At 47.1% G+C, this 17071-nt stretch overlaps 1 protein-coding gene across 3 annotated transcripts in view; it reads right to left on the bottom strand.

The window, feature by feature from the left end:
- Positions 1-221: 221 nt before the first annotated feature.
- Positions 222-17071, bottom strand: part of COL27A1 (collagen type XXVII alpha 1 chain) — a 149661-nt gene continuing 132811 nt past the window's right edge. For all 3 annotated transcript variants that reach the window (XR_005721023.1, XM_040239871.1, XM_040239881.1), the window contains 5 exons: positions 14701-14766; positions 13684-13852; positions 12284-12393; positions 2460-2678; positions 222-1254 (listed from right to left, as the gene is read on the bottom strand). Coding sequence is in view for 2 of the 3 variants with exons in the window: in XM_040239871.1 (XP_040095805.1) it covers positions 1108-1254; positions 2460-2678; positions 12284-12393; positions 13684-13852; positions 14701-14766 (711 nt within the window). In the remaining variant the exon portion in view is untranslated. The remainder of the gene's footprint in view (positions 1255-2459; positions 2679-12283; positions 12394-13683; positions 13853-14700; positions 14767-17071) is intronic.

The raw sequence follows: 17071 nt of genomic DNA, 5'->3' as shown, positions 1-17071 counted from the left end.
CAAGGTCAGGACTCCCAAGTCTAGATCACGCCATCCAAGATAAGCTAACTTCCCTCCAAGACCAAGAAAGGCCAAAATAAGATCCTTCATGCTCAGGCCTCCCCCTGCCTTCAGAGGACAAGCATTTTAAAGTCCATAAGTTAAAAGGTAAATCTTTCCTACTTCTGTTTCTGGTTGTTTTTTGTTTTTTTTTGCTTTGCTTTTTTTTTTTTTTTTTTTAAACTTTTACCTTCTTTCCCCACCTCCTTAACAGATTACCTGATGAGCACAAGGGTGACACTAGGAAAATTTTAAAAATTCCCCGAACTTTGTCATCTGGAGGAGAGAGAAAAACGTGGATGATACCCCACATCTAAATGTTTCTTCAAAGTCTGTGGCAAAATGGTAGCACCTTCAGAATCTTAAATAGAGTTGTTTTGTTTTTTCCTTAAAAAAATCACATACACCTCAAGACAATTGTGAGCACCAGCGATTTCACAGTGGGAGGTAGCAGATGTGGACACCCCCAGCCCCAAGGACCTCACCTCTCCCTCTCTGCCTCCATCGCTTCCCACCCCCCGGCTGCTCTCTCCCCTTCTCACCTCTTTCTCAGATGAAAAAAAAAAAAAAAAAAAGTAACGCACCTTCTTTGTGTTTGTTTAAATAATATATATATACTTCTTTCTTTCCTTTTCTCCTTTTTTCATGTCTCCTCTCTAATATTGCACATCAAAGCTCCCTGGCAGGGACCAGCTGACAAGATGCCCCCTTCTCTCAAGCTGGCTGGAAGGTGGGGCTCTTTGGGCAGGAAGCTGGGCAGGGAAGGGGTTGGCCGCAGAGCTGGGAGACAGGCCGTGGGGCTCAGGCGGGTTGCAGGCCCAGCTTGCTCTGGCCGGCTCTTTGGTTGGTGCTTGGGGCTGAGTGGGGATCAGCTGTTCCCAAGGACACCTCGTGTGTCCTGCTACCCTTCAGCCTCTTCCACTGGGCAGACAACAGCTGGGGTCTGCTCAAGGATCCTTCGGCAGGTGAGCTGCCTTTCCTGGGCCCACCTACCCCTAGGTACCCTCCTTTTGCCTCTTTCTCCTCTTCCCTCCTCCTCGAGGCCTAGAGGAGCCAGGAGGTCAGAGGTCAGAGGAAGCACGCAGGTCCAACTTCGAGGCGGTACTGCTTCCCTGATGAGGCAGGAGGGAGGTTGTCCACGCCGACAATGGGCAGCTGCTGGGGGTCCTGGGTCCGGAAGGTAAAGAGCGTCTGATGCCAGCGGCCATCCTGGATCTGAGGGTGGAGGGAAAGGGGTACACACACATCCACCATGGTCCTCATTATGTATCACGTGCCTTTCCCCATCATCTTTCTTCTTCTTTTTAAAATATTTATTTATTTTTTTTGGCTGCACTGGGTTTTTTTTTTTTTTTTTTTGCTGTGCGAGGGCTTTCTCTAGTTGCAATGAGCAGGGGCTCCTCTCTAGTTACACTGCACAGGCTTCTCATTGCCACGGCTTCTCCTGTTGCAGAGCATAGGCTCTAGGGTGCCCAGGCCTCAGTACTTGTGGTACACGGGCTCAGTTGCTCTGAGACATGTGGGACCTTCCCAGACCAGGAATCGAACCTGTGTCCCCTGCATTGGCAGGTGGATTCTTAACCATTGGACCACCAGGAACGTTCTCCCTTTCATCATCTTTCTTCACAATTTTTAATGTCCACATGGCATTTCACTGACACAATGACCTGTTTGTATCCATTTAGATTGCTTCCACTATTTTGATTCCTATACATAAAGCTGTCATGAATATCACTGTAGCTAAACTTGTGCATATTGTGACCTTAGAACAAATTCCAGAAGTATCAATAGATTTGCTGGATCAAAGCACAGGTACATTTGTCAGGCTCTGGATATATATTGGAGATATATATGTAGCTGCTGCCCTGAAAACCTCTACCAATTTATTTTTAATTTTTCCAAATAGCTTTGTGTGAGAGTGTTGGGTTTCCCCGCATCCTCAGTAACACTGCACATTACTGGTTTTGTTTAATATTGTGAGACTGGTTTTTTGGATGACTTTCTGTCTCCCTCTTCAATTACAACCCAGCCTGTTTTAAGCCTTGGAAAATAAGCAGGTTAAGAGGGGGGGCAGGGGGCAGAGAGAAGAGTAGAAATATATCCTTCTATAAGTAGCCTTGCAAATAAGTACCAATCTACCAGCCCAGACCTTCCCTTGAAAGTTTCCCAGGGAGGAAAGAGGATGAAAGCAATTTTATAAAACTGCTATAAAAAATTATTACACAAAGATAAAAAATATATGCACACATATATATAGTATAGTATAGTATAAAATTATACTAATATATATTATGGTATAGTATAAATTATAGTGTAGTATATGTTATACTAATATAGTATAGTATAAAATTGTTATATATAAGAACATGTTTTTACATTTGTCTGTGCATGAGGGGCCTATGAAGGGCCCCAAGAGTTACCTTGCAGCCATCCACGGACACTTCTGGACTGAACTGACCCCCGGCCTCAAAGATCTGCCCGTTCCAGGCCCGGAAGCGCACAGCCTGCTTAGCTGGGGTCTGCCTGGTGCCCTCCTGCCACACGGTCATGTTAAGGCAGTGGATGGTGATCTGCTGTGTCACCTCAGAGCTTAGCAGGTGCAGAAAATTCATCTGGACCCGGCTGATGGCAAACTCCACCTGTGGAGGAGACACAGCGGTCAGGCAGGGTTGGACTTGGCTGCCCACCGTTCTCCGAATTCCTCACTTTCCTCTGGAAGGTCCAGGCACAAGCCCTTTCCTGGGAAGCAATTCCCAGCCACGGTCCCAGAGGTGTTGCTCACTCGAAAGACAGAAATACTGAGGTGGGTGTGAGTTAGTCCCACAGCCAAGGAGTAAGGAAGGGAAAGAACCAGGTCTGCCTGACTCCAGCCAGAGCCGCGAGGGTCCTGATGTACTGTCTCCGAGGCTGAGCTGGGATACAGAGGCTCAGAGAGGGAGAGGATCTTGCCCAGGATCGAGAGGCTCTTAGAGGGCAAAGGAAATGAGAAGTGGCTTCACCACATTTCTAAGTCACAAGCTCCAGGTAGGGTGGGGTGGGTGCTGCTGGAAAAGACAGGCCTGACAGCAAACGAAAGGGCAGGATTTGGGGCTTAAATGAACTGTAAGTCCTGACAGTTGGGTTTTCTTTTTTTTGTGATGCGAGTGTCTGACTTAAGCTTTGATTGCTAAGACATCCACTTCAAAGAGGTATCCACTTCAAAGGCAGACTACTTCCTATAAATACCCTGCCAGTCACAGGACTAGATAAAGAGCCAGGCCACCTCCAGTACTGAGGCCCCTTTGTTTTTGAGCTCTGGATTGATTTCAATAACCGACCACTTGGGCTACTTCTTTCTTCTCTCTCCATGCTTTAAATTCTGGCCCTTATATTTTAAATTCACCAATGAAGACTGAGCTTACGAAACCTTAGTGCAACCCCACCCCAATAAAAGCAGAACCCCAGGCCCATGCACCATCTCTCTCTCTCTACCCATGACCCCAGTGTGTGGCTCTAGGTAGGCAGTGTAAATTCCAGGTCCTGTAAGTAATAAACCTTTACTTTTTTCAAAGTTTCCTGATAGTTATTGCTGAAGGTCATCTTGAAATCATAATAAGAACCATGAAGCCTGGTCCGACCATGACATGGTTATTGATAGACTGAGAGGTACATAACAATTGGCGTAGTAGGCAGGACTGCACAATCTCCCTTGCTGTCCATGGCGAGGAGGCCCTTGACCTGCAGCTTGCTTACTAACCACCTAATTCAGCTGGGTGTTAGCATCTGGGAAAGGACTCTGTCTCACTGCGGTGTGCTTTCACACATTGCTGTGATTGTTGTTGCTTAGTCACCAATCTGTGTCCGACTCTTCTGCAACCCCATGGACTATATATAGCCCACCAGGCTCCTCTGGCCATGGGATTTTCCAGGGAAGAATACTGGAATGGATTGCCATTTCCTTCTTCAGTGGCTCTTTCCGACCCAGGACTTGAACCCGCAGCTCCGGCTGCATCTTCCGATTGCAGGCAGACTCTTTACTGCCAAGCCACTGGGGAAGATCCAACCCCAAAGGTCACGCCTGCCTTGATAACCCAACAGTCTTCCCAGAGCAGTGTGATCAAGGCCATAGGCTCTTACTAGCCACTGAGACCACTGATTATAAAGGCCTTGTTGTTTACTTGCTCAGTGGTGTCTGACTCTTTGCGACCCCATGGACTGAAGCACACTAGGCTTTCCTGTCCTTCACCATCTCCTGAAGCCTGCTCAAACACATGTCCACTGAGTCAGTGATGCCATCCAACCATTTCATCCTCTGTCATCCCCTTCTACTCCTGCCTTCAATCTTTTCCAGAATCAGGGTCTTTTCTAATGAGTCAGCTCTTCGCATCAAATAGTCAAAGTATTAGAGCTTCAGCTTCAGCATCAGTCCTTCCAATAAATATTCAGGGTTGATTTCCTTTAGGACTGACTGGTTTGATCTCGCAGTCCAAGGCACTCTCAAGAGTCTTCTCCAGCACCACAAGACAAAAGCATCAATTCTTCAACACTCAGCTTTCTTTATGGTCCATTAAGGCTTTAATTGACAATTAATGTGTATAAAGGTCCTCTGGGTGGGTTAGATCCCTGGCTTAGAAAGATCGCCTGGAGAAGGAAATGGAAACCCACCCCTGTATTCTTGCCTGGGAAATCCCATGGACAGAGGAACCTGGCAGGCTACAGTCCACGGGGTGGAAAAAGAGTCGGACACAAGTTAGCAACTAAACAACAACAAAAGGTCCTCCATGCCTCGAGGGCAGAGTTGAGGACAGTGAATTGGATCACAAGGCTATGTCACTGCCCAAGGAGAGGTTCCGGGATAAAGGCATGAGAGAAATATTTCTGTACATGGGAAGGATAGGAGACCTCCACCTACGATCGTGGAGTTGGTGGTTGTGCCAGAAAAGTGAAACAGCCTTGCAGCTGGAAGCCCGTGGACCACCAGACGGAAGACGCAACAGAGATCTGCGGTCTCCACGGTCCAAGCTTCACTCATCGCTGTCATCCTTCATCCCTGACCCAATGGGGTATTGTGGCTCCTATCCCTGGTGCGATGTTACTAAAAGAATTAATGGACAAATATAAATGTCCTAAACATCTGATGTCAGCATCTCCTAAGAACCCTGAGGGGGTTTCTTGATAAATGCAAAACCCCATGGAAACATCCTGGGGGGCACACCAACATGTCAAGTCTCTGATATCACACTCCAGGGGCCTGAGGGCTTTTCCCAAAGACCCTGCACACATCATGTGAGTGGACGCAGACCTCAATCCCGAAGAGGTCTCTTGGAACACCCTGGGAAGGAAAGTGGCCAGCTGTGAAGACGGTTCACAGTGGTGCCATCCAAACTTTTCCTGTAACCCACTTTGGATTAAGATAATAGGAGAAAATCAAGAAGTAGAAACTGAGATGAAAAACTATACCTTAAATGAAATTCAAATTTTTCTTAAATATTTTATGCAGCAGGAAGGAAAGAAAGGAGCTAATTGGCTATTTGAGAAGGTTGATTTGTTTGTTATAGGCCCTCAATTGTTGTTATTCAAGGCTGCCAAAATGTATCAACTGGCCAATATCTCTAAAGACCCTAAAATCCATACTTTTTCTTAAAGATCCATCTGGGCTATACCCTCATTTCCTCCAAGATTTTCAGCTCCCTGGGCTTTCCCTTGAACAAGGCAGAACTAACAAACACATCCTATAATGCATCCCTTAAGGGAAAAGCTGAAAAGGGTTATCTAGCCATTTTGGATAAGAAAGAGGGAGCTGGGAAGACAAAAGGACCCTAGATACTCCCCCAGGGCCCCTTCTCTCCTGGATGTTTATTCTTGGCATGGTTGCATCCTGCCATCACAGTGATCACTGCTAAGGCTCACAGTGAATGTAAAACACTAAGATGAGGCCCATCTCCTGCTGCACAAAATTGGCCTGATCTAGTGGGTTTACCATTTCCACAGCTGTGGTTATCCAGATGACCCCCTCTTCATTTTCAACTCCAAAGAGGCCCCATTTGACCCAGGGAATTATTTTAATAAAGCACTACCCTAATTACAGGGCAGTACTACAACATTTTACTGGAACTGCAAAAACCATACAAAAGGGACTAAAACTCCTAGAAGAAAATTTACATTCTTTCTCTGTCCCTTGAAGATCAAATCTTTGAAATGGAAACACCCCAGGAGGTAACTGAAACTCTGCCTACAATTGCCTGAGGATGAAGAAAAAAAAAAAAAAAACAACAAAGAAAGAGACCTTTAAAAATACAAACTGCTATAAAAGCTCTCTTACTCAAAATCTAGTGCTCAGCCTCCTTAAGATTACTTGTCAGGAACAAATACAGATCTTAAGTCATCTCCACAAATATTGGTAGAAAGCATTAGGTGCTGAAGCACGTAACTTTAACTTGTTCTGTCTGCCAGACACAATTTGGAGCTAAATGTTATTTATAAAAAAGTGAGTTTTATATAGTACCCGATTCATGGCTAAAGTTTTGGAAAGGAAGCTATAGGGTCTCAGGGTCTGTGTGTTTTTGTAATCTCTGGATGAATATGTGATTTTTTTTCTGTCTCTGAATGGTATAGCCAAAGTTAATGTGTGAAAGAGCTCTGTTTAAGTGGCTTAAAAATAAGCCCTTATGAATTAGTTACTCCAAACATTGAGAAATACAGAAACTAATCCAAATGTTTTTCAAGTTCATGTGATCTGAGATAACCTTTGGTAAATAAAAGCTAGCCTAAATTTGTTTTAATTAAAATAGGTATGTCTTCAGAGTTAACAGCATTAAATATACTGTAGATAGACAACTTTTCCAGTGTTCACTAGCCAAATAAATCCATGTTATTTTTATTACAAAAAAAATTAGCTTGGGATGATGGCTGACTTTGTCTACTGTCTAATGAAGATTTTATAGATAGTTTAATCATATTGTTAGAAGAGAGAAAAAGAATTTTTTTGTGTGGTCAAGTTGGCTAAAATTGGATTGTTATTATAAGAGGCTTTTAAAAAAATAAACTAATATCAGTAATGTTCTTATGTAATTTTCTTTCATTTGCTAAAAGGATACATTTTCTTGGAGTATTGATCTGCTCCTGTTAAAAGTATGAAAAGTTATTCTTTACTTTTTAAGTAATCTGGTTAGATAGCAAAGATTTTGTGTTTTATCAGAATAATCTCCTGAGCTTCATGTTGTCTTAATTGGATCTTTAATTACCTAGAAAACAGTCTTCTCAATAACAAAACAGCTAACTTTTACTCACAACTATGGTGACTGCAGCCATGAAATTAAAAGATGCTTACTCCTTGGAAGAAAAGTTAGATAGCATATTCAAAAGCATATTCAAAAGCAGAGACATTACTTTGCTGACTAAGGTCCATCTAGTCAAGGCTATGGTTTTTCCTGTGGTCATGTATGGATGTGAGAGTTGGACTGTGAAGAAGGCTGAGCACCGAAGAATTGATGCTTTTGAACTGTGGTGTTGGAGAAGACTCTTGAGGGTCCTTTGGACTGCAAGGAGATCCAACCAGTCCATTCTGAAGATCAGCCCTGGGATTTCTTTGGAAGGAATGATGCTGAAGCTGAAACTCCAGTACTTTGGCCACCTCATGTGAAGAGTTGACTCATTGGAAAAGACTCTGATGCTGGGAGGGATTGGGGGCAGGAGGAGAAGGGGACGACAGAGGATGAGATGGCTGGATGGGATCACTGACTCGATGGACGTGAGTCTGAGTGAACTCCGGGAGTTGGTGATGGACAGGGAGGCCTGGCGTGCCGTGATTCATGGGGTCACAAAGAGTCGGACACGACTGAGCAACTGAACTGAACTGAACTGATGGAACCTTCTGTATTTGCTTTTAAAATCCTTTGTCACTTCAGCTAAGTAGATAATTAAGCATTTTTAAAAATACTGATCTGTGGTTCTTTATAATCAAGTGTTGAAAATCTTTGATATTTTTGACAAACTTCTCCAAGTCAAATTCTAAATGAAGTCTTTTTGATCTGGAAGTAACTTTGGGGTTTTCCAGAGGATCCTTGGAACATCTCAAAATATCCTTCTCTTTCCTAATAAAAAGAAAGACACTAAACTAAGTAGGCTTATTGGATATGTTAAATCACATGGGAAATATTGTCAAGTAGGAAATAATGCTACGTCTTCTTTATGGATATCCTCAAATGGATATATTTTGTTAATACAATATTCAAGAAATCATATGAAATTCCTGAGATTCTGATATATAATGTTATCCATCATAACTCCAGTTATCTTAAAATGTTGTGTGTCACAGAAATAACAAAATTTTCCTTGTCAACTTCATCATAGTGAACTCTCATCAGATCTTCAACCGTGGGCATAAAAAATGTCATTTCTTTTGTTATTTATACTTATTGCTTTACTCTGATGTCTTTGCGAAAGTGCTCCATCTTCAGATGCATGGACAGGAGTCTGATAAGTACAGATTTGTGATAACTTTTCAATCATACCACTGAAATGGGCAAGGATTTACAGAACTCTAAGGAAAAACTGGGTTTATGAAATTGCTAACAAAAGATCAAGATCAGTGATCAACTGCATAGGACTGAAGGAACTGATGAGGGTGATTATAATTTTTTATGACTTTTGTTTGGCAGTTATTAATCTTTGTTTCCACGTTTAAGGAAAATTGTTCTCTAGAGCTAACAGTGACTTACAGCAATTTGAGGAAGTACACCTTTGTGAACAAAGATGAAATAATTGCTGTTTCTCCCTACCTGATCTTTCTAGAATTCGCTTTATGAGTATTCTTATTCTCATGGCAGTATAGTTACTGGCATAAGCTCAGTAAGACTCTGTTCTTGTAACAGAACATGATTGGAAATACTGGTTATCAATGAGGCTTTGACTGGATTGTCACATTTGAGATATATATAGATAGATAGATAGATAGACTCTGATATGACCAGATCGCTTAAGGAACTAAGGCTGACTTCATGGAGCCAATAAAGACCCTTGGAAAAATTGGTCTGTTACCTTGACTACAGGGTTCCCAGCAGTCTTATCAGGTGAGTAAGGAAGGCTCGGAGAAGGCAATGGCACCCCACTCCAGTACTCTTGCCTGGAAAATCCCATGGGCAGAGGAGCCTGGTAGGCTGCAGTCCATGGGGTCGTGAAGAGTCAGACACGACTGAGTGACTTCACTTTCACTTTTCACTTTCATGCATTGGAGAAGGAAATGGCAACCCACTCCAGTGTTCTTGCCTGGAGAATCCCAGGGACGGGGAGCCTGGTAGGCTGCCATCTATGGGGTCGCACAGAGTCGGACACGACTGAAGTGACTTAGCAGCAGCAGCAGCAGCAAAGAAGGCTACTTCCTGGCAGGTACAGGAATCAGAAGATATTTTGGGCACTTTTTGAGAAGAGAGAAATTTACCCAAATTTACAGGTGTTCTAGGCAAAGTCTGATGGTTAGATCTTGGTTTCTTGCCCTGAAGAAGCTTCTAAAATTCAATCTGAGACACCGTATGAGCAGCAGAGAGCTCATGTTTTCAATCACTTTTCTAGCTGCACTTGTGTAAATAACCACATTTGTTGAAACTAGACTTAATTTGCAAACAAATTAGTCTTTCTATGGCTCTCTTGAATAGAAATGGGGATGACTGTACAGAGAAAAATTCTTTCAATAGAAACTATGACACACGGTTGTGGACATTGGATTCTACTTCTGTTAATCCTCTGAGACCTTGTTTTCTACCTGTAAATTGAACAGGATACTGAATTCTTCTTGGCTCCTCCAATATCTAGCTACAACTCTCCAAACTAATGTTTCCAGTTTTTCTCCCACCCTTCTGATTTGATTTTCTATTGAAAATGAAGATTGCACTCTTCCCAAAGCCATGCAAGCTACACTGGGCTAACACGATATAACCTGCAGAGAGCTCATCACAACTGTTCTTGTATGGACAATCTTCATGCCCGTTGCCATGTGGGCCACTCAGAAAGATCACCAGGCACATTCAAACTGCAACCCAAGGAAACCTATCAGACTGCCTCTGTCTGCCCTCACTCCATCTGAAGATGTTTGGAACCCAACATCTAGAAATCTTCTTGACTAGCACCTTTAGAACTCAAAAACTGGGATTATAATCTTCTCCAATCATTGACTTTTCTTTTTTTTTGTTTTGGCCACATCATGCCTCTTGTGGGATCTTAGTGTCTCAACCAGGGATTGAACCCAGGATCATGGCATTGAAAACGCCAGGTCCTAACCACTGGACTGCCAGGGAGTTCTTGACTTTTTTTTGTTTCCATACAGATAACTCTTATTAAATACCCGATTACCTATACTGTACCTTGTTTGGGTATCACTACCTCCTGAAATGAAATACTACTCTTTTACTGAACTGACCTATTCTCAGGACCAAGAGACTGGTTAGATGAGATATGAAACAATCTCCCTACTCAGGACGGATTCAGACTGACCTACTTACACACGATGCCCAAGATGTATAAATGGTTCACAATATTACACAAATCTTGGAACAGATTCTGGGGCCCCTCAGATCACTGACTTAATTTCATTATGGGATCCTTCAAGTTTGGGACAATGGCTCCCGACTGAATTTCAGACTATTGCCTCTATAATAATTACAGGATTTTCTACTGTGATCCTGTTCAGATGTGTATTTTCTGGGTTTCAAGTGCCTTACCCCTGACTTTTAACATATGAGCTACCCAGGAGGCTAATGTCCTCACCATTGACTCTGATGCCTCACGTCACAGAGCATCACAGGGCAGATGGTAGTATAAGCCCTGACAGTTGTGTTGTCTCCTTTTTTGGGTGATGCAAGTGCCTGAGTTAAGCTCTGATCGCTGAGGCATACACTTCAAAGGTTATCTCCAATAAACACATTGCCAGCCCCACAGACTAACCCTGGAAGGGCTGGGCCACCTCCCAACATTGCAGCTCCTTTGCGTTAGAGCTCTGGTTGATTTCAACAACTATTTGGACCACTTAGTTTTTCTCTTCTCCTGCTTTAAATTCCCACCCTTAGGTTTTAAATTCACCAGCACAGAGTGAGCCTGTGACATCCTAGCCGCCTCCTCCTCCAATACAAGGAGATGCACTGTCCCTTTCTCTCTCTACCAGAGACCTCACTGTGTGGCCCCAGGTATGCTGTAATTTCCAGGTCCTGTAAGTAATAACCTTTCTACATTTTTTTTTCCTGTTTCCAGGTGGTTATTGCTGGAGGGCATTTGGCGACCTTAATAAAAATCAGAGAGGCTGGTCCAGCCACAGCACTGGTTATCATTAGGCTGAGACCAGCCTAGGACAGTGGTTCATTGTTCCTGATGGGGATAGCGACTCAGATGGGCACTTGCATTGCCAACCCAGTGCCAGCCTCACCCATCTGCTAGGTGGGTTTGCCACAAAGCCGCTGACCCTCCGTGTCAGAGGGGAAAGGGCCTGTTGGACTGTGAGCTCTGCTTGTGGAGGCTGCCACATTTCCTGTTAAACCCAGCACCTGGCTCAGTGCCTGGCCCATGGTGGGGACCCAGCCAAGACTTAGTTACCCAGCTGGCTGGGTTACGGATGTTCAGACTCTGGGTCTGCCATGGTCAGGACAAGGTACTTTCCAGAGCCCCCCAGGGGAAGCTCCGGAGTCCCACCTTTCCTGCAGCCAGAGAAGCCCTTTTCTCTGCAGCATGAATTGTTTTGGAGGTCCTCCACTGTCATATGGAGGACTTGCTGCAACTACACACCCACCGTCTAGCGAGGGGCTCCCTAGCCAGGGGCGTGGTTCTGTCCCACCCGCTGCTGCACACTGTGGTTTGTTGGAGTTGCCCTGGGCCACCTAAAATTCTCAGCCCAGAGACCATCGCAGGTACGTGGGCACCAAACATGAGCTACATATTTGCATATACAACCCTGGGAACACGTGCGCCAGGGGACCATCTCACTGACTTGTTTTGTGCTTATGGTCATAGTTGTCCAAGCCAAGCCAGCTTGGCTAACTGCTGCGTCTTAGACGTTAAGCAGAAAGTTCTATCTGAACCATCAGCATCACCCAACACAAAAGGATTTGGAAACCAAAGGCAGGATGAGGAACTGGGGTTCAGAAAGAGGAGATAACTTTCCTGAGGTCATGTAGCAAGATAGTTAAGGCTCAGTCACAAGCCTGGATGGACTGTGCTCCAGGGCAGGGGGCAAGGCGTGTAGAGAGGGCAAGCCAGTGAGCGCTGGGGAGCAGATGGGTACCTTGGAGGCCGTGATGGGCTTGACACACGTCTGTCCACCACGTGTGAAGTTGCAGGAGACTTCGATGGTGTCAGACGAGCAGCCAAGGTTCGGGTCCACCCAGTAGGTACCTGCAGGCAACATGGCAGGGGGGCAGTGTATGTATGTGGGGAGGAACCCCAGGCTTGGTTCTATAGGTGAATCTGACACCTGGTCACCCACTGAGTCCCAGCTGGACATGAAGTCAAGGAGGTGGAGCAGAAAAGGGATTCTGTGAGCCGTAGTGATGAAAGGAAACTCTCTGGCCAGAGCTCAGAGCTGGCAGAGTCTCCAGAAGGGCCACATGGGAAGTAACCCCCTGCTGCCACTGATAAGTATCATCTTCCAGAAAGGACGACAGGTTGAGAGAGGCTGAGCCACTTGCCCGAGGGATTTAGGGATTGTTTAATTGAAAGGTTTTGCTGCCAAGGCTCTGATCCTCCCAGAACTTGGTGGGAGTCACGGCTCCTATCCCATCAACCAGGCAGCTCTGCTGGCACCTGGCTTCTCCTTTTGGGTTTCCAAGGAGCCAAAGGCCCCAGAGCTGAGAGAGGAGGACAGCCTTCTCATGCAGCAGAGAGAAGGGTGGCTCACCCAGCTCACAGAGCAGGTCAGGGGCAAGACGAACATTCGAACTCATGTCTGTCTGCCTCTAAAACTGTGGTCCTCCCAGGCACCACACAGCTCACAGAGAGAGAGGAGAGTTGGATGAGGTGCGGAGGACAGAAACTGGGAATCCTGGCTCTCCAGGGGAGCTATGATGGGGGCCCTCCTGGCCCTGGGGCCTTTTTCTGCCAAAGCTCTTGGCCCATGCAGTGAAATGGTCATTCCCAGCTTGTGGATCTGGCTTGTGGGTTCAACTCTGGAAGGGTGGGACTCGTCCTCTGTGTTTCCCACCATATCCCCATGCCCCAGGAGGCTCAATGCCTGGCACACTGTGGGGCTCTGTGACTGCTGAGTGAATAAATGACTGCCTCCCCAAGGACAGACATTCGGCCCAGTTGAGCGGAGAACTTAATGTCTAATTGCTCTGTCTTAGAGCTGTTAGGCTGCAGTCCATGGAGTCGCTAAGAGTCGGACACGACTGAGCAACTTCACTTTCACTTTTCACTTTCCAGCATTGGAGAAGGAAATAGCAACCCACTCCAGTGTTCTTGCCTGGAGAATCCCAGGGACAGGGGAGCCTGGTGGGCTGCCGTCTATGGGGTCGCACAGTCGTACACGACTGAAGCGACTTAGCAGCAGCAGCAACAGAGCTATTAACCATCTCTTTCAGCTCCTCCTGGAATTAACCATCTCTTTCAGCTCATCCCTGCCCCGCCCTGTCCCACACCTGGGGCCGGGAAGCCCTCTCTTGAGACAGACCCCACTGGCCCTCATACCATCCACCATCTTCTGCTCACAGTCCATGAGGTCCCGGCAGACCCGGGCGGGGTTCTCTTTGGTACCCAGGGGCGTCTTAATGCTCTGGATGAGGTTGCTGAGGTAGTGTAAGGTTTTAAAGATCTCCCCTCCCTGGTCCAGCACCAGCCGGTCCGGATGGCTGTAACCCTGTTGTGAGAAAAGAGGGTGCCCGTCAGGCCCTTGAGGTCCTTGTCCGGCTGGAGCTCTGAGCCTCCAGTGCCCCAGGTTCTTGCCACTGAGGAGACATCTGAGCTCCCTGCAGGGGCTATGCTTGGGTCTCCCTCCACTTAACAAATAAAGAAACTGGGGGCCAGCAGTGGCCAGTGGCAGATCTACCCAGAGGGCCTGGGGGCTTGAGAGATGTGGACAGTCAGCCTGGCTTCTGCTGCAGAACAGGAGGGTCCTGTGAGCAAGGAGTCAAGGAAGGGGTCCCAAATCCCTCAGGAAGGAGTTGGTGAAGGACTTACTTTCCACTGACTACCCCGTCCCCCACTCCCCAGAATGGAAGGAAAATAACAAGCTTTTCCACCTGCCCTTCCCCTGGCTTGTGAGCTTGGAGAGAGCGCTCAGGGCACAAATGGAAAAGTCTGATGATCTGAGCTGGGAGGTAGTGAGTTCCCCATTGTGGGGGGAAAGCAACTCAGCAAAGGACACTCTTGACAGGGCTTAACCAGAGGACACCCAGAGCCCTGTTCAGCCTGGTATCCTGTTGCTGAGGTGACCACTGGCCAGGGTCTTAGCAGAGCCCGTGGACAAGTTTTGCCCGTGGACAAGTTTCCTGCCTCTGGTGGATTCTGGGACTGAATCAAGAAGCTGCTTCTGACATCTCTACCTGACTCAGGAGGAGAGCAAAAGGGCTCGGCCCTGCTCTGGGTCACTTGCTGGCTGTGAATTGCCCAGTGTGGGTCACGTGGAGGCCACTGACCACATGTGGGTCATCATTTCTGCACCCCTCGATGGAAGGGACCCCACGTGGAGAGGGCCCTGGGTGGTACCTCTGCTCTCAGTGCCCCACTTGTGTCCATCCACGTCTGGAAAGCTGCCCCAAGGTCATCTTGTTGCTGTGCAGAGAGAAGACAGGGTGTGCCTCCTGGCGCCCACCGAGCAGGAGCCCCAGGGTCTGAGCAAGGGCCCTCCCACCCCACCTTCCCCAATGGGATCCAGGTCAATTGCATGTCTTCTGGGGAACTCTGTTCTTCCTCCCCTTGCAAACAGATGCTTCCACTGATTTCCTCCAGGCACTTCCATAGCGCTCGGTCGCCCCCAAGATTGAGTCCAAACTCCTGGAAGTGGCCTGCGTGCTGTGTTCTCCAGCCCTGCCTCTCCTGTGTCCCCCACGGGTGCTCCGTGCACCAGACATACTATTGCATTTCTCAGTTCCTAAGTGCCATGCTCTGTTTAGCCACCGCGCCTTTGCTCGCGCTGCTCCCATTTGCCTGTTCCCTTCCTCCATCATTCCATCTACTATTCCAGTGGTTCTCAGCCAGGAGTGATGCTGCCCCCTACAGGGCATCTGGCAATATCGCGAGACTTCAGGGGCTATCCAACTGGAGCAGGCAGCGCTACCGGGATGCAGTGGGTGGAAGCCAGGCTGTGGCTAAACATCCTCTGATGCACAGGACAATCACTCACAGCAAAGAATCGTCTGGTTCCAAATGTCCACAGCTCTGTGGGTGAGAAACCCTGCCCTGCACGTATCCTACAGATACCACCCTACAATGGACTCTCCTGATGCCCCCAGGCTGGGTGTGGACCCCACTTTCTACATTCCCACAGCCCCGGGGTCTCCCCTTTGGTTTGCACTGTGTCTCACTTCCACTTGCACCTCCAATCCTGGCACTGGGCTTCCCAAAAGCATAGCTGCATGAATATAGAGGGGGGAGGATCTGACAGTGAGTAAAGCCCCAGGGGTTGGGGTCTGGAGCTGGGACTCTGGCAGTCCTTCTCAAGTTCAGATCCCAAGCCTTGCAACTCACTAACTGTACAATCTGGGCAAGTTGCTTAAACTCGGTTCTCTCATCCTGATAATAAAACTCAGAACTGTTGAGAGGAATAAATGATTTCAAGGTAAAGAATCCGCCTACAATGCAGGAAGACACAGGAGACTTGGGTTTGATCCCTGGATCGGGAAGATCCCCTGGAGAAGGAAATGGTGACCCACTCCAGTATTCTCACCTGGAGAATCCCATGGACAGAGAAGGCTGGCAAGCTACAGTCCATGGGGTTGCAAAGAGTCATAAGACTTAGTACTAAACAGCAAAATACATGAAAAGCACTTTCTTTTTTTTTTGGCCTCCCCACACAGCCTGAGGGATCCTAATTCCCTGATTAGGGCTCAGGGACTGAGCCCGAGCCCTCAACAGTGAAAGCCTCGGGTCCTAACCACCAGACCACAGGGAATTCCAGAAAAGTGCTACGAATGCTATATGGCATATAACAAGCACTGAATCTATTAGTTGTTATTCAAAAAATAAAAATCCTCTCGTTTTCCTTTTTTTTTTTTTTAAGAAGGAAAAGTCTTTTCCTAGATCTCTTAATTTCCTCCTAGCTTGCCTTCTTCCTGAAGAAGGATGTAGAGGAAGAGGCCAGGGCTGTCATTCTAGTTTCATGGATGAGACAGAGGGATGGACGGCGAGGACAGAGAGCAGGGATTCAAGCTGCTCGTGGCCAGGGGCTCCTTCTCTGTGCAGTCCTTCCCCTTGGCCATTCCCTGAGACGTGGTTGGGGCCTGCTTCTAACAGTCAACTGGGACCATGGTCAAACGTGGACAGACTGCCAGAGGGCTTGTGAGCGGGGGATGGGTTTTCATTCAAGCCAGGGAGGAACACCGGGGCCCAACCTGCAACCTTGCCTGACCCTGTTTGGACTCAGAATCTGACCTGGACGGACTCTGTCATGTGCTGATGCATAGTAAGAAATCTATACTTGGGTCTTCAACCCAGTTCCTGGCATAGAGCTCCGAAAACCCTTGGAATTTTCTGACATACAGTATCTTTTGCTGTGTTCATGAGATGACTTTCGGAAAGCTCCTAAGTAACCCAAGGGAGGGGGCTGGTGGTCTCTGGAACCAACCATGTGATCAGAGGGTTGCAACTTTCAGTTTCCAGTCCCACAGCCTCCAAGGAGAGGAGAGGGGCTGGAGGTTGAGTCAATTGCCATCGCCGATGACTTAATCGTGTCTGTGTAACGAAGCCCCCCTAAAATCCTAAAAGGACTGGGTTCGGAGGGCTCCCCGGCTGGTGAACAGGGGGAGATGCGGAGAGGACATGGAAGCTCACGGCCCGTCCCCACGCCTTGCTTGATGATGCACAGCCGCCATCTGGCTGCCCCTCTGTGCGTGCGCTCAGCCGCATCCGACTCTGGTCT

The sequence above is a fragment of the Oryx dammah genome, unplaced genomic scaffold, assembly GCF_014754425.2.
Source record: "Oryx dammah isolate SB20612 unplaced genomic scaffold, SCBI_Odam_1.1 HiC_scaffold_1, whole genome shotgun sequence".
NCBI classification, from domain to species: domain Eukaryota; kingdom Metazoa; phylum Chordata; class Mammalia; order Artiodactyla; family Bovidae; genus Oryx; species Oryx dammah.
The sequence above is the reverse complement of the archived record's forward strand: the minus strand, read 5'-3'. Positions and strand labels throughout refer to the sequence as shown.